This window comes from Harpegnathos saltator, unplaced genomic scaffold (assembly GCF_003227715.2).
Source record: "Harpegnathos saltator strain DR-91 unplaced genomic scaffold, Hsal_v8.6 scaffold639, whole genome shotgun sequence".
Lineage (NCBI taxonomy): Eukaryota > Metazoa > Arthropoda > Insecta > Hymenoptera > Formicidae > Harpegnathos > Harpegnathos saltator.
In genome coordinates this window covers 823,121-847,110 of record NW_020230470.1, presented here as the reverse complement: position 1 = coordinate 847,110, position 23,990 = coordinate 823,121, and the positions used below count along the sequence as shown (strand labels likewise).

Sequence of the window (23,990 nt, the reverse complement as noted above, 5' to 3'; positions counted from 1 at the left end):
CTCGGCATCAGCGCGGCCGAGAGAAGAAATAACTCGTCGCGAGACGTCGCTCGCGGCTGAAGAGGAGGATCCGACGAAGCGGTCGAGATAAATATGCGTCATATGCCGCTTTAAAAGATTCGATCTGGCATGGAAGCAGGGACATTTCGCGAGCATGCATCACGGACGACACCCTCGCTGTCCCGGGGTGAACGCGAGTGCCACCGACCACTGGTCGGCCGATCTAAAAATCCTGATTCATGGCGTCCCGCGGAAGGAACCGATGCCAGGATTTATGGCTCTCTTTTGGGTATAAGCTATGTCCTCGATTCCGCGCCAGCCGGTGGCACGCGTTACCCGACGTGCATGCGAATCAGATACGATCGAGGGATCGCGAAAATCAGCGCTCGTGCGAATACACGCCGTGGAATATACGCCGTGCTCGAGCTGGAACAGCGCGCTTCAAGCGGCACACGTCATATCTTTCGCTCATATTTTTCACTTTTTTCTTATGCGAAAACTTATACGGCAGCAACGCTCGCTCGTTGATGCGCGTTGCATATTTCCGATGTTCTTGAGATCGTTGATCGTCTTCGCGGATCTAGGCTCTTCGAACAAAATTTCTCTGAAAAGAAACATTATAAAGTCAACTTCGTTTCTTTTTTTTTTCTTCTTTTCTTTAACTAACCGAGCGACATGAGATTTCCGTCCTGAGATAGGTTATCCGATTTCGTTCCTGAAATAGGAGTTAGCGTGGAATTAACACTTTGTATTTTTTATAAGTCCTTTCGAGCGTCTTTTGCATATCGAAACATTTGCTGAGATGTGTACTCTGTAGTACTCCAATTTCCATTATTCAGTCTCGCGTTTTCATTCAGCCGAATGGCTGAGTTTTCAAGCGTCGACGAACGCCTCTCTTTTCTTTGGAAAATTTCCGCTCGAACGAAATCGGCCCCGAATCCACCGAGAAATCAATCACAGTCGCGGCGGCTGGAATTGGACACCTTGTATGTATCCCAGCAGAATTTGGTCAGCGGACGGATACGCCGAACACGGTCGATCCTGGGCCGATCCTCGGCTCGGCGCTTTTACGACGCCGATCCGCGGTGATCCTCTTCGCACACTCGACTTGTGCAATCACTCACGTTGATTTTTCTCTTCACGTGCTCCCGCCGCAGTTAGCCGCTCTCTCTCGCCGGCTGTTGGAGCGCGCGGAAATATCGCGCCGGCGGAATGTGAGGAACTCATTTCCGAGTGTGATATCGTACGTGCTTGATTTTACGGCAGCTAGATTCTCGCCTCGTGTGTAACTCGCGTTGAGGATCAGATACAAAGTAACACGATTCGCCGTTGTCGCGAAAACGATTATCTTGAATTTACTTATTCACACCGTCACTCGAGATCTTACGGTATTATTATCGGTGTTATCGCCGACATTTCATCATCGCCGTACTATTTTACGTAATATATACTACACTGTTCCTCGCTTTATCGACTTGCGAAGGAAGATACGTCTGGACGGGTGCAAGTTGGAAGTAAAATTACACCGAGAGGAACGTCGGGAGAATTTAATGGCGACGGGGAAATTCGCGCAGAAAAGAAGAAAAAAAAAAACGACAATTTTATCTTACACCAGATCGTATCTCCTGTCACCTGTTTTACATTCGATTCGTTAACAGATGAAAAGTTAACGCACGGCCGGGGCACGACGTTCGCGACGCTACTTTATACGTTATAAACGTATTTACGACGCGCCGTTAGCGAGCCAGAGCTCGGCTCCCGAGTCTAATCCCATAATTTTTTAACTGTCCCCACGAAATTGGTGTCCCAGTGGGACATAACTCCGGGTCCTGAATCGGATAGATAGCAGCGGCCGCGACTTAGAGCTGCCATGACCTGACGAGCCGGGATTACGTTTGATCCTTTTGGGTTTGCGTTTCCCCTCGAGCGGCACCTTTTACTTAGCGCGGAAGTCGCTGTATAAAACAACACGACAGACAGCCGAGCATAGTTCGGGAACTTCCGTATCATTTGATATTCCGTTCAGCTCGGCTCGTGCGTTTGTTAACGTGCGCGTTATCGCGATGATTTATGAACCGTATAAATATACCCGCGCAACGGTAACGTATGCCACCGATATCTGCTTCCACTTTGTTACTTCTACCTTCCACCGAAATGAGCGGTTCGCGTAAATTTTCCACGAGAAATGAAATATAAACACGCCGACCTCTTCGCTCGGCTAATTAGTGGCTGACGTTAAGACGCGCGCACGCGCGCTCCTGTGAATAACAAATTTATGGCTCTTCGCGCGGATAAGATCACTCCAATTACTCTATTCGCTCGGGAAATTTGATGTTTAATCGCCGTCGGGATAAAGAGGAAGGAAGCCGGAGGATTTGCGCGAAATGAAACGGACCGTCGAGAGGTTCTGTTAGACATACAACATCGACTTTCATCGACTTAATAAGCTTATTAACGTGATCTGACAGATGAAGTTCTGTCGAGAGTCGAGGATCAAAAATATTTTTTTGCCAAGGACACTTTTCACATTTTCGCTAATGACAGGTCGCAATTAGGTTGAGCAAATGTGAAAAAGGAAACTGAAAATTTCAGAGTGAGGTAATATAAAGATTAATTATAAAAATATATATATATATATATATTTATTTAATTATTTATGTATGTGTTTATTTATTTATTAGATTGAATAAATATAAAATCGGAATTGAAAATTTTGAAATACATATATATATACAAACAAAATAGCCTCTAGATATCATCATTTTCAATTATTAACAACTTGATAGCTGTTGCGAATTTTGTAAAATGGTGCATGACTTTTCTTCTCAGTGAGATTAAATAGAGCAAAAATGTCTAATGATACTTTTTCCTTCGACAAATAATTTGTGAGATATCGTAAGTTAAATGTTGAAAAAGTTACCAAGTTTTCCTTAAATATCTCACAAAATATTAGACAAATAAAACAATGTTTCAGACAAAAGTTGTTCAAATTAATTAGTAGAAAAAGATGGTATAACAAAAAATTGGGATTTCCATTTAAGAAAAGTAATGATCAATAAATATTTCGAAAGTAACGCCATTGTAAACAAAATGATATTAACGAAATGATGAAATTGTTTTATGTCCCCTTTGAAACCATACAACTTTTGTCTGAAACGTTTCTCAGTATCTTTCACATTTTTCGAGATTTTTACCTGACTCATTTAAAACGAAACACCTTGTATATATATATATTTTTTTTGTTTTTATGATGCAAAACTTTATATAAAAATTTCCAACTTACATTATTTTACGTTTGCTCGATCTAGTCGCTTATGTACACACACATACACACGCAACATAATGTAATTGTAATTCAAAAGAACGCTAAAAGAGACGGATCTCACATCAATATCACGCGCATTTTTCACAGATACTTTCGCTTGCGATAAAACGAGCACAAGACAGTAAAATTATGATCACCGAACTGCTACGCGCTCGAGAGAGATTAGCATAAAAAATTAGATGTTAATATAATCACCTTCAAACGATCCTTTCACGCAGCCCACAGTACGGAGACGCGGTGCGGTTCATCCGCAGGGAGGAGAACACGGAAGCTCGAGAGAGAGAGAGAGAGAGAGAGAGAGAGAGAGAGAGAGAGAGAGAGAGAGAGAGAGAGAGAGAGAGAGAGAGAGGGAGAGAGAGAGAGAGAGCGCCCGCGCGAACGAAAATTTCAAGCTCCAGCCGCGAGCGCCTCGGCGAGGAGCGCTGCTCGAGGATCGAAGATCAGAAGGTGCGGGAGAGAGGTGTGCCGGGGGGATGCCGAAGGAGGCCGTGGTCGTTTTGCATGAGGTTGCGAAAGCGATGAGGAGGGTTGCCGGTGGCTCGACCGCAAACACCTCACGTACCGTCGTGTAGATTAAAGCTCGGCACCCCTCGGCCTCTCGTGTGCATGCTGAAAACACACGGGAAATCTCGCGAGTTCCCGACGAGGGCGAATCGCGATCGCGGAGGTGCACCGCGGGGGGGGGGGGAGGGGAGGCGGCAGCGTGAACGAAGGTGTTGGCAAGCTGCGTTGATGGTGGTCGTAGTCGTGGTGGTAGTGCCGGTCGTGGCGGTGGTGGTAGTCTAGGTTACGCGAGAGGAAAAATCAACTCACGAACTTACCCGGGATCAGACACGCGTCCTAAAGAGTCGGTAAGCCCCGGGCCGGCACTGTCGTCGGGAATAAGACGGTATTCCGTCACGAGATCTCCGGCCAACTTCCCCGACTGCGTCGTATTAAAAGCTCGTAGGAGTTGCACGTGATCAACGTTGCCGATTTCGACGGCGCCCCGGATTTTCCAGCGGTCTGTGCGTGCACACGCGCGCGCGCGCGTGTGAGTGTGTGTGTGTGTGTGTGTGTGTGTGTGTGTGTGTGTGTGGGTGACTCGCCATTATGTATATTTCGGCACATTCGTTCTCCTCACAGGGGATTCCGCCATTTCACGATGTAATCTTACGTTACGAGCGGAACGGCATCTATATTTTTCAGCGTCTGAACGCAAGAGAACGGTATTCCGTTAATGCAGGTGACTTCGATGACTCGATTTGTGCAGGCGTCCTCGTTCTTTGTGATATGCTTATCTGTGATTTTTCACACGCCCGAAATGTGATTATCGTTGTCGCGAAATTGTGACTGTAATCGACGAAATTGTTGAATTGTTATTGTAATCACATCAATTACCACCCGCAAAATTATCAGAGAGAGAGAGAGAGAGAGAGAGAGAGCGAGAGAGACAGAGAATTTCTGTTTATTAAATTAATTTTTGTTGATTAAATCATCCCCTCCATTTACTGCTAAGTTCGTGTTATCCGCGTTGTTTTCATGATCGAACGGCGAAATTAGTTCACCAAGGAGTTTCGTTCCATGATGATAAAATTGCGTGTAAAATTACGACATAAAAATTTCCAATGAAGCCAAGATAAATAAGCAAGATATAGTGCGCAAGCTGAGAGTCTCAGTCCGCCGAGAGGGAGAAAAATGATATTCGTCCTCTTTAAGCTGACAGCCTAACTCGTTAATTAACGTATACATTTTTTTCTTTTTACGGTGCTTCAATCCCACCACGAGACCAATTAATTTATAGTCGAGAAAACAATAACGCGAGATGCCACCGATTCGTTTCGTCGATAAATTCTGACATCTCGGAGGAAGCGGACCATAGAGTCCGTCAGTAAAGCGAAATAAGGAGAATAAGAAGCGGACGCGCGATTAGAAGTCTCTCCCCTCCTGCCTGCCTGCCTCCGTTAAGCCAATCGTGATAAAGATTAAAGTCGCCTCATCGCGGACTCTGCAATTGCGGCATTGCACTGCGACCTATCCTCCCGCGAGGACAATTTCACAGCCGTTAAACGCGCAGTTTGCTCGAGAATGCCGGCACCACTTCCGGGCTTTTCCTCCCCGAAAACACACCTCGCCGAAGAGGCAAACCTCAATTTTGCGGCGGCCGCGCGTGTCCCGTCTTTTAATCTAATAGCGCGGATTCCGGGGACTTTTACAGTCGTGATTCATCGCAGGCGGCGTTCAATTGCGGTCGTTGTCTCGCGTCTTGCTTTTAACGCGTCACTAAATAGGCGCGCCTAAGAACGGCCCGGCTGTCTAGACGGGTTAGTACCGCGGTTTCCGAGCGATTCTCATTCGCGATGCTGTTTTACGCCGCGTATCATCGCCAATGATCGATCGGTCGCGCTTCGTCCTGCGTTCTTGACGTCTCCGCGAGCTCGTTGCGGAGAACGATGAAAGTGGACATTTATTGCATCGCGCACGCGGCTAATATAATTACAATTATAAATATATATAATTATTTTATTTACTGAAGAACCGGAGAATAGTAAGAGAGAGAGAGAGAGAGAGAGAGAGAGAGAGTCTGATGTGAAAATTATAATTTAATAAGATTAGTGATGTCGAATCAGTCACGACGGGAAATTGCGATAAAATAAACTAAGAGACAAATCAGCGAGTCCGCGTGCGCGCAAATAAATTGAACTCGCCGGTAATTGTAACTTCGACGAAATTGATTCCGTCGGTTCATTCAATTTATTTTGTCCAAGCGCTATGTAAAATATCGTAATTATGAACGGGCCGTGACACATCGACGTTTTAATTATCAAATTTTACACCGCCCGCCCGCGCGCGCGCGCGTCCCGATGTGTATAATATCCCGGAAGTTTATGCCGTAAGCTTGTCACTCTCGATGAAAGCGCGTAACAAAGCCTCGCCGGCGAATAAATTCTGAATCGCGCGTCCTCGTCCCCGCGACACTCGTACGGCCGACGTAAAATATTCGCGATGGGTGATCCGTAATCAGCTTACGATAATGTTCGATCGGGGTTCCTGCGACAATCTGTAAAGATTAGCGGGACGTAGTAGCGCCGCTCGGTCGCGGCGCGAGATCGATTCACTCATCGTGATGAGTTCGGGTTTAGGGTAGTTTTAACGCGCGGCGGCAGCGGCGACGGCAGCGTCGCGACATTCACGGCCGTAAACATATATGCGAGGGCTGCACGGCCGTAATTTCGAGCCGTAAAAGAGGAGGCTCAGGACGGTGGAAGAGGGTGACCTATAGGCTCGCGGTCGTTATCGTTTTTACCGGCCTTTTGAACGGTCTCCGGCGAATATTTAAAAGCCGCAAAAATCGAACGAAGCGGGGCCAGCGCTAGTCTGATCGGCGATTCCTAGTCACTCGCATGTTCCTGCGTATTAAAACGGCCTTGCCTGTGCAGCCAGCCGGGGAAGAGATTATGCTTTAGTCGCTTTTGAGCTCGTACACGCGTATAGATGCCCAGATAACGAGCGGCACGTACCACTCACTGGCCCCGCACCGAGCGCCGCGCTGCCGTTTCTGCCGGATCCTGCCGCTTGCAGATCGCGATTGTAGTCTCTTGATGGCAACATTATGTATTACGGCGTACTTAAAATTTAATTAAGTTCCTCTCGGAACGACGCGCCGTGTCCGACGAGTGGCATTTGCATGGTGAGCGTTACATCGCCGGCGTATCAAACTTGGCTTTAGTGCGCCCATTGCCACGACGTTGGCTGACGCATAAAACGTCTTAAGGAGTCGCGCGCGCATGCGCGCGCGATCGATGTCGCGAGCGTGTGGCAGAATTTTGTATCCGTCGCGCTGCCTCGTCGCGCGCGATTAGCGATTACTCCAGTAGCACGATCGGCACTATTCGGGTGTTTACAGATGATTTTTCGTGTACTTAATGATTTTTTACATTTTGACTATATTATATTAGTAATTGCGCTAGTAACGCAATCAAAATGTAAAAAAATCATAAAGCGTGGAAAATCATTACTAATGTAAATATAATCAAAATGTAAGTGTAAATAACTAATCTGATTACTATATTTGATTACGTTACATTAGTTCTCTACGCGATTTTCTCGCATCTATTTTACTTATCGATATCGTGTCGAAACTTGTATTATACTTAAACTTGCAACTTAAACTTGTGATTTGATTGGACCTGTGACCACATTCTTTCCTCACACACGCATTTTACAACAGTGTGTGATAAATATTCACCCCCGAAATGTGGAAACAAGGTATACACACTTCCTAAATTCCATTTGTTATATTATGCCACGAAAATTCTCTCTCGCGTGTATCAGCGCGGGAATGCGCGATTTTTAATTACAGTTACAATTTATTTTTATCGGTATTGCGTCGAAGCTTGTATTTATTGTAATAAAAACATGAAATTTTTATCGGACATGTATTATTCCTTTCTCGTACACGCATATGTGCATATATTAAATATCATGCATTTTACGTAATTTTTTTATTATTCTATTACATTATCACATTATTACGCTCTTTTTATCATTTTATTACACTTTATTATTTATCGCAAAATATTACAACATGCACACTCTCTAAAATGTACTTCTTGTGTCATAAAATCATAAAACGAGAGTTCTCTTGCATGTATACAGGGTGTCCGGGATTTTTTGGAGACGAAAAATTGTGAAGATTAATCAGATCAAAAGAGAAGAAGAAATGTCAAGTATCATTTTGCAAAATTCGCAATAGTTATTAAGTTATTAATAATTGAAAACGACCACGTTTAAAGACTCTTTTAATTGATAACTTAAAAATTTGCAAAATGGTACAGGAGCTTTTTGTTCAGAATAACCTAATCTACGATTATACGATGGCTATTGTGTCTAGCAATAGATATGAATATATTAAACTTTGAACTCTAAATCTTGAACCTATCGCCAGACACAGTAGTCGTCATACAATTGTAGATTAGGTCATTCTGAACAAAAAAAGTCCCTTACCATTTTGCAAATTAGTAGGCAAACGTTCAAGTTATCAATTAAAAGAGCATCCAGATGTGCTCTTTTCGAATCAATTAATAACTTAATTAATTAATAACTTAATAACTATTAACAACTTAATAACTATTGCGCTTCTTGCAAAATAGTACCTGACTTTTCTCCTCAGTTGAGTTTGACCTGATTAGTGTTTCGTCTCCAAAAGATCCTATCTAACGAGAGTGAGAATTCAAATTACAATAAATACAAGTTCAATAATCACTGATACTTCGCAGCAGCGTCCAGCGGTTCAGAGCAAGAGATAAATCCGCGACCGACGCGCGAGGCAAGCGCGCATCTCAAACACGGTTAAGAGCCCGATACATTTAATTAAGTGTCATAAGCGAGCAAAGTGCTCAGGAAACTGCGTTGCCGCGGCACGCGTGCGAACCTCGTCCGCGAATAAATTCCCCGTCGTAAAGCTTCCTATTATTTTAATAGCTGTCCATAGGACGACGATATAACTTTCGCGATCCGGGATTACGCGGACCGACGTGCGCGCACGTGTCTCTCCCTCTGCCCCCCCCCTCCTTCTTTTCTTCATTGTACTCTCTCTCTCTCTCTCGCGGAGAAAGGAAACGCGCGAATCGCGCTGTACGGAAGTCACGTTAGCGCTCGTAAAAAGAATCTTTCTCCCCCGTGCGATGGATACGACGATAGAGCGCGCAGGGCCGGGACACACGAAAGGGACGATAAAGGACGGCATGTGGCGGAAGGGCGAGCCGTAGGACACAGTGTCGGGGCTGCGCGCGCGAGAGGTGTAGGCGAACCGGAGAAATGGCACGGCTTAATCCTCGCACGCACTTACGCAGCGATGCGCGACGCGAAAAGAGCGCGCGGCGAGCTCCGCGGGCGCCGCCGGATCGGGCTCGTTTCTCCTGGGTATAACGCCCGCGAAATAGCTCCTTTAGTATGATATACGTATCACTTACGCGGCGCGATAATGAAAAGATTTGCCGGCTCTTTATGACTTCCGCGCGCCGGCTAACAGGATCGTTCGTTTTCCACCCCCGGCTCTTTCTTTCTCTCTCTCTCTCTCTCTGTGTTCTCGCTCGCGCGGATTTTCGCGCGGAGGTTTTATGTTTGCCCCGCGTCGTCCGATCGATATATCATGCGCGCGCGTTAGCATCGGTTCTTTAAGAGCCTAAGATTCAGCGTGCTATCGGGGGGGAGGAGGGGGGCCGCTCGGATAAACGCGACGTTGCGAATAACGAGTCTTCGAATCCGCTGCTGAAAATCGATACGTGGCCGGCGCTCTTTGACTACCTTTCGAGCGAGCGAGAAATCGCTCGCGAGCTTGCACGAGTTTTCATTTCCCGTGACGTCATCGTGGACTTGCGTCCGCGTATTGCAAGAGAATATTCGTGACCGTCTCTTGCCGAGTCGAAATTTTGTTCAAACTAAATTGTTTAATGTTTAGAAATTCTGGAGGAGACCAATGGAGATTTAAATTAAAAATCCTTCCAATATGGAATTCCTTCAAATATGGAAGAAGCTTTAAAGTTCTAATCAGAGTCTCTAAATGGCAAAAGACGCACAATTCATGTCACTTGTGTGTTCTTATAGAGAAACTCTTTTAACAAAGCTGTAAACTAAATATAATCAAAAATAAGTTGATTAGGCTTCACAGTATCGTTAATTAGTGTTAAATAAAATATTGAGATCGAGAGGATTAAAATTCCATCTCGGATTAGGCGCAATACCTGATGGATATCCATCATTTTCATATTTCATATTTTAAATTTCTAATTAATATTAAGATATTTACAGTAGAATCGAATATGAAAACTTCACATACACATATACATGGACACGAATATTTTATAATTTAGCCGACTTGTTATCGATTCGTACCTCCGAGATGCGTTTCGACTACGAGAAAGGTAGCGCTTATTGGAGGCTCCGAGCACTTAGCTATCCCTCGAAACGCACATATAAAAAGGAAAACCATCCGAAGGATCAACGAAGGAGGACCTGGATGATCCTCTCCCTGAAGTAGTGAACTGGAACGTTCACGAAACGTCGGAAACGAACTCAAGACGGACGCGGTACAAACTTGGAAATCAAATCAAGCATTTCCCTAAAACGCGGAAGCGTGGAAAAAATATCAGGCTAAAAGTCTCTCAAAAACACCGCAAATTTTTTCACACGTTTGGCTGTACGAGAACTCGCGGTACGCGCAGCGTGCACTCGCTTCTCGATCTCGAGGCACTACCCGCACGTTTCTTGGACCTTGATTTTACCGCGAACATCTTAACATTAATTAGAAACTTGAAGTATGAAATATGAATGTCTATGCCTTAAAAGGCACCAGTACCTTAAAGAGAGCGTGCTTTCTAAGACATCGGGACGAAATATAAGAATGGTGAAAGGAGTTTCGCGCGAGCGCGTCGACAGAATGGCTTTCTACGCGACGCTGAGTTACAAGCGGCAAATTGTGTTACCGTAGCAGAATACAACACCCGATCGATCATGCGACCGGTAAGCGGATCGTTTTGTGAGAGCGCAAAAGCGGCTGATGTACGTTCGTATACGGTGTTTCTCCAAGGCGGATCGCCTCCGCGCCGGCAAGGGCAACTCTGCGGCATCGCTGAGGCACTTAATAAGTCCGCGACGACGAATTGTGGGCGGTCGCGAGTGAGTTAGGGCGACGTTTTGGGAATCGAGCCGAGTAAGCGTATCGCGCATCAGCCGGCAGTTACGCGGATGAACGATGCCGGGAAAACATCGCATTTGCTCGCGCCGCTATTTTCTCGCACGCGCTCGATCATACTTAAAATCCGGCTGCGCGCGAAGAGGAGTTTTCTCTCGCTCTCCGTATCTTCCGCGCTGTATTTCATAAAATCTAATCCTTTCTCGGCTCCCCCCGCTCCCTTCTTACCGCTCCGTCAGCCCCACACACGTGGAGGAGAGAGCGTGCTCGTTAGTTTTACGATCTTTTATTTCGCGTCGCTAATATTATCTCGTTAGGAGATTTGACGAACACGCCCATATCATTAAACCTCTCAACGTGAAATGCAACGGAACGGATGAAAAATGCACGAACCACCGTGATTGGACGTAACGACTCCGCGTGTAAATTAATTTACAATAAACGGATTATAATATTCGCCTCTGATGCGAATGGCTTCAACATAAAATCAACACTAGTAGGATTAAAGCGATCGGAATGGACCGGTTTGTAACTTCTTGGAAAAGTCACTCAAATTTACACAATAATGCATTTTAGAGATGAATAATATTTTGGCCAGTATTTCTCCAGAAACTTGCCACCTTAAATCGAGCGGTTTGTAATTTCTTGAAAAAAAAAATTACTCGAATCTACAGAACGCTTTCTGCTGCCAATTGAAGCTCTAGCATGACGCATTTCTTCAAAGTCCTGTCACCCGGGTCGCTGTACGCTAGAAATAGGTCGCGTTGGTACTTCTAACAACCGTCAACGTATATATCGCTCGAATTGTCGCTCGGTGCGACGGTGCTAAAAATGATCGCAGGATTCGGCGATGACGGTTTCCCGGTTGAATTCTTCAGCGTGCGGGCGAAGCATCTCTCTCTCTTGCGCGGTGATGGCAGCGGCCCGCGTCGAGTCGAATGGTGTCCCTGCACGTTCGTTGAACTCATCGCAATTCGTCTTTTGTCTATTACGCGCGCAGTATTCCAAAAGGAATTAACTCCGGGGCGCGAGATAAATTCTGCCGTACTCTACTCTATTTCTAACCTCCAGCCTCCTTCATAAAACGCGACCTCTCGCTTTCGCTCGCCCGCTCGCTCGCTCTTTTTCTGCCCCTAAAATTCACTCACTCGCTCTCGCTCTCGCTCGTTGTATGCGCGTACGCGCCTGCATCTCTCTCTCTCTCTCTCTCTCTCTCTCTCTCAGCGACGCGCGCGAACTTCCTCTCGGGGCTTACACTCTATTTCCACGACATCCCCTCTTGTCTCGTGACTGCGCGTGTCCCGGTAACGAGCCAGCCGTACTGTCGAGAAAGCGGAGAAAGATTGGATTCCCGGGAATTTCGAGAGAAGAATTTTTTAATACGCGTACATAAACGTTTCGCATCGAGCCGCGCACTCGCGCGCGCGCGCGCGCGCGCGCGACGTTCCGGCGACGTAAAAATGTTCTTTATGCGAGGAGCTTTTCGGTCGCGAGATGTCGAACGAAATGCGCGAGAGTACGCCCCGGGGACCAAGAAGAACGTTAATCCCGACGACGGAGCACTCGCATACCTTCCCGTTCTCCCCGAAGCTACGAGCTTCCCAGCGATTAACGCCACCGCCGCCAACGTTTTCGCGCAGCCGCTCGTGCTTGCACTGTGAAATTGTGAGGTCTTATCCACGCAGCGAAACTCTCGCACGCCGTGTAATCGAGTACTCGAGTACTCAATGCCGCACTCGTGAACGTCGTGTCTAATATTGCGTGCTATCTGTCTGTTTTCTACGGACACTTGAATTCTTATCTGGCCGCAAACCGATATATTTCTTTGGCAACCTTTACAACCTTGACTCTGTTTCCCAAGAAATGACGTGATATGAAAATGTCAAGCATTGACTGTGAAAAATGTGAATTGGCTTTAATTTGCAAATATTAATTACTCTGACGTAAGAGACGTAGAAACTAACAGCTACTGTAAACGGACTTTTCGGTGGCAAAGAAAACATCGGAATGAAAGTCTATAGAAATATACGATACGTAAATATAGTGAGTACATGCGACTTGAAAGTTACACAGCGTGCAATATTAATAAAAAAGAACTCTAGACTCAATAATAAGAAAAGAGAACGGCGAAGGTATGCAATTACAGAGGAGAAACTGGATGCGAAATAACTCGGCGGCACTTGAATTCTCGCCGACGTGCACGATCGAGATCTCTATTTATATCTGCGCGGCGTTGATCGATAACAGTTTGTCGTTCGTGGCAGCCCGTCGCTGTAGGAAACCCGAATCAAACCGCGGGAAGGACAGAAATGGCAGGACGTAGGAATGCAGGCGAATCGCAAAAGGGTCGCGCGCGCGCGATCCCTCCCGACTGCGCGCGTCTGAATCGACCGAGGGAGAAGGAATTTTTCCAGATACTTTCGCGCCAAGAAGGATGCCTCTCGTTCTAGTCGACTGCGGGGAAACCCTGCGACGCTTGCTGTTGCAGGACGAGAGAGAGAGAGAGAGAGAGAGAGAGAGAGAGAGGTACGATCGTTAAAAGCCGCCGTCATCTCCGCGCTCGTCAACGTCCTCGTCCTCGGGGAGGATTTTCCGGCGCCCTGCGACAACTGCGAGCTAGCGTAAGTTGGGGCGAAATTGCACCACCTGCTTCGCGACGTTGCATCCGAGCGAAGGAGACTTTATTCCGAGCCCCGAGCAACTAATCTCTCTAGACTCTGACGATCTGCGTCTCGAAAATCTTCTGAACAGAATCCTCCGGCAAAATCGCCAGAGAGGCGCGCTATTTTGGACACGTAGCGAACGTTAAGTATGCTCTTTTCAACTCCAACTTCTGTTCTGCACAAACATCACGTGTAACATTTATTCAGCTTCAGCATCGAAAAGACGTATCTAGCATTCCAGAATTCTGTAGCATTCTACAATAGAATGCTACAGAATTCTCGGTTCAACGTGGCCAACATTGCTTCCCTTCGATTCGATACGCGTTGATTACAGTGACGGATTTCATTAAAGTGTCTTCGCTTGACGATTTTTTCTTCTTCTTCTTCTTCTTCTTCTTCTTTTTCTTTGTCTTTGTGAATCTTAACTTTTATTCTGCATGTAATATAATCAAAGAAGAAAACTAATTTCACACCAAAGTCGGCGTTGATCTAATTTCAGAATAATAAAAAGTCGGCGCAATCGCGTGCTTGTGCACAACTCTGGACGGTTTTGAAACGTTTTCTTTTCTTTCTTTTACTTCGGTTCAAAGTTGATTCTGATGCAATCTCGACTCATCGGACCGATGGGCTAGTCCGAATATGAAGTCACAGAGAATGCGGATATATAACATAAGTCAATAAAGAATCTGGTTGAAATCATGCTAGAGTCATGTGGAAATCAACGATCGATTCGATATGTCTAAGATTTCATCGAGATATCTGGAAGATTTTAGATAGGAAATAGTTACCGATATTGTACCGCTCCTAAATTGTACCAACTTTATATTTCATAGAAACCTAGCGCCATCTGTACGTTATGCGAGGTTCATCCACCGCCATAAAGTCAATAGGAGGAAGTGCTTATTCACAAAAGAGTCTTGTTAAAAAAAGCAAGTAAAGGTTTTTTTTCTCGTTTTAGAAGTAAGTTTTATCCCCTTTTATATAAGGCATTTCGAAAGTTTCAAAAGGTGTATTGATTTAGCTGTTTGTCATTCTTATACTATATGAAAATTGACATATTTGCATAGTATAGTTCGGACATAATCATATTCTGTGTATACTTTACAGTAATTCGTTAAATTTTTGTAAATTGACACTGCGCATAAATATTATGCACAAAATATCAGATTAATATTTGTACAAAGTGTTGCAAAAGAAAGCCAGCTTCAGTGCAATCAGTACGGTTTTTCATTCGTCAAATATATATCTTATCGATTATCACTCTCACGGTTCCGCGTATAATTTTTCGCAGAATAAATATTTCCGCAATGATTAGAGAGGAAGTAAACGGTGCTTGTCGCAATTCATATTTTTATTAAACTAGATACGAACGCATATTATCGCGCGCTATTTTCTATTATCTCTGGCCGAAAAACAATGCGATTTATATATGAGCATGCATTATAAAACATGACGCTTTCTGAGCGTTTGGTCTCACTCACCGACTTTCGTTGACTCCTGTGATCCGTCCAATGTCCAGTCTCCTCAGCATTCAGGACAAGTTTCTTTTACCACAATATTTTGTCGCTTTCCCTTTGTCGTTGTTTATCTTTTCTCTTTCATTAATTTCGATGGGATTTAAGGAAAAGAAATGGCGAGACAAAGAAGCACGTCGCGTATATATGGTCGCGTTCAACAGATGAGATTTTTATCCCAAAAAGAAGTAAACACGATAAATTTCAACGTTCCCAGAATGTATACGTGAGACGCGATTCATGTAGAATCAATCGCGAATGAAAATTACGATGTTTAGACAAGAGAGAAAAACGAAAATGTTTTGTTTCGCGAACGTACTTCGAAAGAAACGCGCACGTCTTGTTTCGTAAGGATTAAGTTGTAATGTACCACGCGTACCGAATTTATCGGTAATTTCAAATGAAATATTATCGCTTATGGATACGCGTGAAAAATGTAGAAAATTGATAAATTCGACAGACATAACATTTATCAAGCCAAACAAGATAAATAATGGTGAATTTCACGTGCGATGGCGCAATTCTGATCAAATTTTAACATTACACGCTACTCGAAGCAGTTATATTGATTGAATCGCAGCAATAATTCCATATCTTGATTTCAATATAATAACAAACTAAAGCATTTATATCTGTATCTTCTAATGATTTAGAATAAATATAAAAGAGAGAAATGTATATTATATCTTAAAGATTCTGTTGTGTAATACGGTCATTAAAAGACACGATCTCCTGATTATTTCGAGCAACGTGTGAAAAAAGTATAATTAAATCGCATTGAATTTCTCGAGATATTGCAAACACCCATCACCATAAAAATGTTTTTTCTTCTCTGACTCACCGATACACAGCAGACAGAGTCAGCCGCGTTCCGCTGCGGATCTATAACAAAAAATATAGTTTCGTTAGTTAAACCGTCAGGTTAAAAGTTAGATTAGATTGAGTTCAATTCGCAGAAGCGCGCGCGCGCAGATACAAACGTTGACCCTTTGCCATTGTAATTCAACGGCTTTTATTGCAATCGCTCGGTTTTCGATCGCAATAAATCAAAAAGAAATGTACAAATGATCGGTGAACCTTACCTTCAAGCCGACTCTGCTCGGCCCGAACCGGATCCTCCGGTGCGGCATCGGCGTCCGTCGAAACTGCGTCCCGATAACCGCAGCTATCGCGTGGCTGCAAACTCCAGCAGATCTGTAACAAAAAACGAGTTTTCTCATTAATATTACAGCGACAAATGCGCCCCGCATCAAGAGTACGAAGACTCGGGACTACAAATTAGCTTCTTCAACTTAACTGAGTTAACCAATAAAAGTTTACCTTTAAAGACCATGAAACACTACTATTGCTCAAGTTGCTCCGGATCGTTACGCACACACACACACACACACACACACACACACACACATGCACGAATATTACACGTTACACGCGCGCGTACACTGTGATCGAACGTGAAAATTCGGAAATTATTACGCGCGGCGATCCGCCGATCCGTCCGCCGCCACGGCGTAAACATTAATGGAAACGGTCGCGGCAATTGCGTACTTATGAACATGTTGTTTTCAAAGTCACGCGACCTTGTCCCGCTGGGACGCATCTCAGAGAGCCCGTAACGTTGTATAAAACTTACCTTTTTAAACAAAAAGGTAAAAAGAGGCACCAAATACACGCGCAACACGTATTGTGTTATTTTTAGAAATTTCAAATTATTTTTTTTCAAGTTTATATATAACATAAAAGTTTACAAGTAAAATTTATAACTATAATGAAACTCTGCAACACTACTTTACAAGAGAAATGATATAAACGGCAATGTTTACGCTTTTAGTACTGTGCATCGTACCGCACCTGAGCGTGTATCTTTGGGCAATGTAATTTATAATTTTCGTTATACAAGTAATAAGTTTGTACAAGTAAAACTTATATCTCTAACAATAAATTCTTCTATTGAATACCTTAAATAAAGCTCTACAAAACTGTCTTACTAAAAAAATGATATAACAAAACAATAGCATCAACTGAAAAACTCTACCCAACATCAACTCTGCAAATGAGAGCAATTTGCAATCTGAAGATAAATGTATCGAAAACTCCGAATGATACACAGTCCAGTACTTTAAAAACAGTGTCTTCATTATTTACTAGAACACTGAGTTTTATTATTTAGTGAGTTATTTTACTTGTTATTATAATAAATAAGTTATTATAACAATATAATAAAAAATATTTGATGCAAAAAGTCTTGGCTTCTCTCTCTCTCTCTCTCTCTCTCTCTCTTTCTCTCTCTCTCTCTCTCTCTCTCTCTCTCTCTCTCTTTCTCTCTCTCTCTCTCTCTCTCTCTCTCTCTCTCTCACTCCCTCACTCACTCACTCTCGTTCTCTCTCTCTTTCTCGTACATTTCTACTCTTGTATTCTAGCAATATTCTTCTTTCTCTTACTCTCTATCGCTTGCTCACTCGCACTCGCTGCTTTTTCAGCGCGCTTATAACACCTCTGATGTCGGAAAAGTGAGATGCACAAATCCCCCTCCTCTGCGGTCTAGCGTTTCTTATTTTCTTACTGAATCGAAATTTTCCGTGATTTGGACTTTATTTTAAAATATCTACATTTAGAGACAACGTATACTAAAAACACAAGGACACTTTTCTTCCTATTTTTTAAGGCAGAATCGATTGGCACTGAAAAAACCTCGATCAGTTTAGCCATTATTGAGATATGAATATCTCACCTCGTTTCAACTAGCAGTTTCGCGTAATATAAGCACGGTATGCCTCGCGTCCTTCGTTGCGCTTGAACTTGGCGCGAGGCACTACCGTGCCACTTGATTCTCATAATTTGAATCACTCTTAAATTGTATCACTTATTGATTGCCTATATTATAAAGATACAATTTAGGAATTTTGACGGAAAATTACATTGGTTTTAAAGTCCGATTTACTATTGTTTTTAAAGTCCATAATCTATTTATTTCTTTCTTTTGTATTACCTATATTTCTTTTTTGTTTTAATTAAAAACAGACTTTTGCTCAATAGTTGTTTATTTCTTAATTAACTTTCTAAAAACAAAAATATTTTATTTTTGTAATTTTAATTTCGAGGATATAAATTTTGCGATTTTTAGTTACGTGGTTAAATATTGATTTTGTGAATATAAAAAGTCAACTTTCATATAAATACGGATATAATTTTAATAATTATTTTAATAAGTAATTTTAATATTTATTTTTATAATTAAAAAATGTTTTTTAGTTTTTTATACAAGCTATGATTTTAATTAATTTCTTGATTGAGTTTCTAACAAAAAAATATTTTGTTTTTGTAATTTTAATATTTACTTTTTTAATTAAAAATATTTTTTCTAGTTTTTTACATAAACTGTAATTTCAATTAAACGTGTAGTTATTTAAATTGCTTGTATTTTATATTTACCCTCTGACAGTTTTTAGATTAAATTGCTTGCAGAGGTTTAAAAAAAAACATCCACAGATGTTGTGCAAAAAATGTTGTGAAAAAACTATAGAATATCACAAACCTGATCAAGAATAATCTTCAATTAATTTCTATTTCACTTTTATTAAATATTTGCGTATTATAAAAAAATTGAAAACTGCTCCGACATGAGCAACTTGTGTAGATATCGACGATCTAGTCGTTATTCTAGTCATATCATATTCAAGCCGATTTGGATATGATACCGATTAGATCATGAACAATCGGCCGACACTTATAAATGTAATATCATCTAGGTATCAAATCGATATCGAGATATCGTACGTCGATAACTGTATGTCGACACGATATCGACAAGATGTCATTCGTATAAACGAACGAGAAAGTTTTCTCAGCGTCGCCAGCCATCAAGAATCTTCATCAAAGTCTCTTCTACGGATCGTCTTGACCAAACCGAATCGAGAAATCACCATCGATGTCGATTCGAACATCGACTTGTGAACCTGAGGGAGGACTTGGCATCGGCCGAAGGGACGTCTTGCTCGTAGACGCTCGCTCGCGGAGAATTAATTGCCGAAATAACCGCAGACACGAGGAATCGTTTAAGCTCACGAGCCGGGACATTGTTCGGCGCGGGCACACCCGCGCTGGAGAACGCGTGTCTCCGGACACGCGGGACATAATATACGAGGACAGTTACGGTTCTGGCCGACGTATATTATGTCCCGTGTAAGTGCACCGCCCTGGGCGTCCATCGCCCGTAGCACGCCGCGCGCGCGGGAGTACGCGCGAGAAGTGCGCTTCGTGAAAAATGAACTCGGTTTGTCCTAAGTTGAACGCCGACACTCTCGCAGCGTCACAGCGCGCGCGCGAAACGCGACTCTGCGAACTGTCGCGCGTCGCTCGCGGAGCGACTGATCGCGTGCGCTCGCTCGCTCGCTGTGCAAATATTTGACGACGCTGAGAGCGACGCGCGTGTGCCTTTTTCGCGCGTTTCCATTGGAAACAACCGCTTACTCAATATAAATCTGTTATTCCGCTCTCTTGCTTTCTCGAGCCCGCGCCCGTCGCGGCTCATTGGTGGCCACGGGACGTTACGTCGCGCGTATAACTGCGAGTATAAATGTTGAACTTTAATTTCGACTCGGTGAAAATAAATAAGGGAATCCTATTCTCTCTTGAATATAAGGCGGACTTTGTTTCAATAATATTTTCATTGGAGACCTCTCCGTCAACCGAGGGAGATTTCATTTCTGCCGTTCCGTACGCGCGCGCGCTCAAGCGCGTCACGAGACACGGCCGATTTATTCCTTCGTCACGTGGAATCGGTTGCGCGATAAATCAAATCCGCCGAGAAAAGGAAGTGTACGGTGCGAGAAACGACGAGTCCGCCACGGCTCGTCACGATCTACGCGCGGTACACGCGACGATGCGTGCGCTGCTTTTCGCGCGTGTCACGTTTAAATTGGGCGCACGGGGAGAAAAGAATGAAGGAAAAACCCAGGCCATTTCGCAGCTCGGCCCCGCGCCTGGTCTGGATTTTTCTCTCGCTACGCCTATTTTTCGTCGACTCTTCGCGAAATGACTCATTATCGCCGCGACTCAAAATAAACTACCGTGCGCTCGCTTTCGTCAACCTTATATATTTTTTCACAAATACAACTGGACGATGGATAGGAGAATATAATGTGGGAGATGAATAAACTATCTTTTATATATGCTATACATAAATAAAATTTATATATATATATATATTTATTTATTTATGCATACATAAAGTTATTATTATCGTTATTATATGTGTCAGCTAATTGCCAAGTGTCGAAAAGCACCCACCTCGAAATGCTTGCGATAACATAAACAACAGTACAGACGAGAACAAGGCTGGAACGGATCAGTTGAGGTTTCTCAAGTTAAATCTGATGAAATGTACGAGACACAAAGAGCGCGTTGAGGCGCAGCAGCGTAGGAAGAAGAAAGTACGGAAGAAGAAAGAAATTGTCTCGAAAAGCTTTCACGAGCAGAAAATGAACGACGATCGCTGGGCGGCGCCGATTAAACGAGCGGAGGCGGCCTTTGCTAATTGCGTCCCGCGACTTTAAATATTTTGACGTGGCCGAAATTTGGTCGCGCGTGCCGCCAGACGCCGCCGATGAGTTGCGCAAATATTTACGACCGTTCCTCCCTCCGCGATCCTCCTCCGGAGAGAACGGGAGCCCGACGCGGACGGAGCCGCGTTTCGAGGGATCCATTTTTTCCGTATTAAAATAAAATTAAACCAAAAGCCGCGTGTGACGAGAGAAGAATGGCCCGCATGAAAAATCACCGTCCGTCTCTCCGCGAAGAAAGGATATTACGGATGTTACGTTCCTCTTGCTGGAATCGTAAATCTTTTCGCGCCGCCGCCGCCGCCGCCGCCGCCGCCGCTGCCGTCGCCGAGTTTCGCGAGGTTTTACGAGACACAGACTGGGATACTCGTTGAGGCCAATAATTCCTCTCTGACCGACGAGTACTTGATCCTTCGTGCATTATTGGACGTAACTTTTATTCGAAACGCGCTACGCAAATGGCGTGCCAACCAACCGCTGAATAATCGATTAAGCCATTTGCATCATCAGGAGATTGGAAAAATATGTCTATATCACTGAAATATTTCACCCCCTCTCGCGCCCTTTAGATTTCATATCGAATGTAATAAAACGTAACAAAAACGCTTGATTCGCTCGCTGATTCGATCCATATTCAATAAAAAATCGCAATTACCCGCCGATAATGGCCGAGCGAAATGAACGGACATGTCGTCTGTTAAAAGCGGTGCATTATAAAGCGCACGATATTTATTTAACAATTACCGACGTTCTCCGCGGACCGCGGACTGCACGGTGTGCAGCGGTGACGATATTTTACAAATCACCAGCCGTAAACGTCGCTCGGCGTCAATTAGCACTTGCGACGGCGACGGCGACAAGTTTGTTACGCTTACACGGAAAGAGTCTCTCGGCGTCGACGGGAATTTACCAAGTGATAATCGAGACGATTAACCCTCTTTCCCTGTGCGATATTTCGCCGATATCCGATAGTCACGGCTCCGCTCGAGCGACGCTCGGAGCGGAGCGCGTCGCACGGCTCGCTCGCCCGCCCGCGCTCGTCAATTACCGCGCTAATTGATTTTGAGTGTAAATCTATGAGCAGCAAAGTTTTTCGACGGCGCAACACGTCGCTCGGCCGGCCGCGTCGGGGTTGCGGTTGCGGCGGGGTTGCGAGAGCGGAGCTCTCTCGCAGGCGAAAGCACAGTTGTTCTCTCACTAAATTTACGACGGCGGGAGGAGAGGAGAGGAGAGGAGAGGAGAGGCGAGGAGAGGAGAGGAGAGGAGAGGAGAGGAGAGGAGAAAAGAGGAGAGGAGAGAAGAACGCTCTGTAACCCTCCTTTCTTACGATCTCCTCTCTCTCTCTCTCTCTCTCTCTCTCTCTCTCTCCCTCTCTCTCCCTCTCTCTCTCCACGCCCGCTATTCCTACGTTTCCGTCGCCGTTAATGAGCCCCGATCGCACGGCGCCATATGTTAGCGCGCGGCGATACTGTTTGTTTTTCCGCGGCCGGCTTTTACGTCGCTCGTATCCCTGTCCGCTGACGTTCCGAATCCGCGTGTAAAATGTAACTTAACCGCTTTACTACGGCGCGCTCGCCGCCGCCATTAAACGCGTGCTCGATATTTTGGGTTTATGTTATATTCATGCGCCGACAATGGGACGGACGCGCGGCGCGGTGGAAATTTCATCGGCCTACGAAATACAGATAAGCAAACAGAGATATCCATCCGGCTGGATGGATATGGGCGATGATGGGGAATCAATCGTCCGATTGATTCGCGGACACGCTGATATTATTCGCCAAAGGGCGCGGCGTTGCTCCCCCGCGCGAATTTTATCGGCGCACTTTTGTTCTCGTCGTGTCGTCACACGTGTCGGCGGGAGCCCCAGTTGTCGTGATCGTCTCCCTGGTATTTTTAATTGGCAGTGCGCGTCTCCAGGGGCTCTATGGTCCGCCACTTTCCCTTCACTGTCCGGAAAATGAAACATCTGATTGACGCGATAGCCCGTTTACACGTCGCACGCGCCGCACGCCGTGAACCTCTGACCCGGAGAACATCAGTGTTACATACCGCAGACTGGAAAAGGCGCGAGACAGATTGCCCCCGGGCCGCAATCGTCGTCCTTTCTGCAGGAACCGTTCCTCCTCTGGCTATCGATTTCTCTTCTTCGCCGGTCGGGCAGGTGGAGGGCCAGGATTTCCTGTTCGCTCTTGCCGCGAAAGAAACGTCGCATTGATATTACAGCAAAGTATCGCGGAGATACGGAGATGTGAGTTTTGGAGGCGTGATTTATAACCGAAGGGAAAAATCACGCTCTTGGAAAGATCATAGTCAAGTATTCCAGCGAGAAAGAGAGAGAGAGAGAGAGTGAGAGAGAGGGGAAGGGAGAGCATCGCGAGACGATATTGTTATGTCAGTTGGTACGAGATCGCCACTTACGGACTCGCTGCTTGAATCGTCGTCTAACTCGACCACCCGAATATTCGGCTGCTCCTACGATGGAAGTACCAAGTGATATTAGCACGTAATGGCGGTGCGACACGATAGTTCGCACTACGCGGCCGATCGGCAAGATTAAGTCGAATCTTCGTACCTTCTTCTGCTGAACGATGCACGACTCGGCGGCGGCCGAGGCGATGTACATTAATAACACGACAAGTAGAAACAGGTTCATGGTGAACAACGATGCGCTCGGACTATTGACGCGCTCGGCGGCACGGCAGCGCGTCTTATAGCCGCGTCTCAAAGTGCTCGTCGCGAAATTGTTTCATCAGCGCGTGCTTATCGAAGTGTCGTTAAAGCGCGTCAAGTGGATTCTCGAAGGTCGCCTCGGCTCGGCCGGAAATTACGTAAATACGGCTAATTTGCTCGACGCCGCAACGTCGAGCACTCACGGGATTTGCCGCTCGTCTCCTTCGCGCGCTTATTTATCTAAATTGAAAAAAGTGAGAAGCATGTCGTAAAGCATTTTTATAATCGCCGGGACCTCACAATCTTCTCGAATGCGTAGCCGTCTCGGAGAGAACAGCGGTCTCCGTTAATTTTCTTTGCTAAACATTCGGGAACGAAGTAAGCGAGGTGACGGTTTATGAAGCTTTCAACATGGAATGTACCCTGCGTTGAGGTATTCGTTTTTGAAGGCCAAAACAAGAGAAGACTGTCCAGAGTTGGAAACACGTCCCGGTGCTTTCGCCTTCACTTTCAACTGCAGCGACATTTCTCTTTTTTTTTCCTCTCGTTTGTGATATTCCAAACTTCAGCGTCGAGCTT

At 44.8% G+C, this 23,990-nt stretch overlaps 2 protein-coding genes across 4 annotated transcripts in view; one reads left to right on the top strand and one right to left on the bottom strand.

The window, feature by feature from the left end:
- Positions 1-23,990, top strand: part of LOC105182554 (kinesin-like protein CG14535) — a 344,856-nt gene that overhangs the window by 56,779 nt on the left and 264,087 nt on the right. The gene's annotated exons all lie outside the window — the stretch shown is intronic.
- LOC105182551 (uncharacterized) lies at positions 20,403-23,442 on the bottom strand. The gene is made up of 4 exons (XM_011140070.2): positions 23,314-23,442; positions 23,160-23,213; positions 22,791-22,929; positions 20,403-22,687 (listed from the first exon to the last, which is right to left on the bottom strand). Exons 1-4 carry the CDS (start codon positions 23,392-23,394, stop codon positions 22,635-22,637), a joined length of 327 nt encoding a protein of 108 aa, XP_011138372.1. The 5' UTR covers positions 23,395-23,442; the 3' UTR covers positions 20,403-22,634.

Excerpts from the sequence above, each read along its gene's own strand:
- LOC105182551 (XM_011140070.2), bottom strand. The coding sequence starts at position 23,394 with ATGAACCTGTTTCTACTTGTCGTGTTATTAATGTACATCGCCTCGGCC. Across the intron at positions 23,214-23,313 it reads GCATCGTTCAGCAGAAGAAG|GAGCAGCCGAATATTCGGGT; the intron begins GTACGAAGATTC and ends CTTCCATCGTAG. Across the intron at positions 22,930-23,159 it reads ACGATTCAAGCAGCGAGTCC|AGCGAACAGGAAATCCTGGC; the intron begins GTAAGTGGCGAT and ends TTTCGCGGCAAG.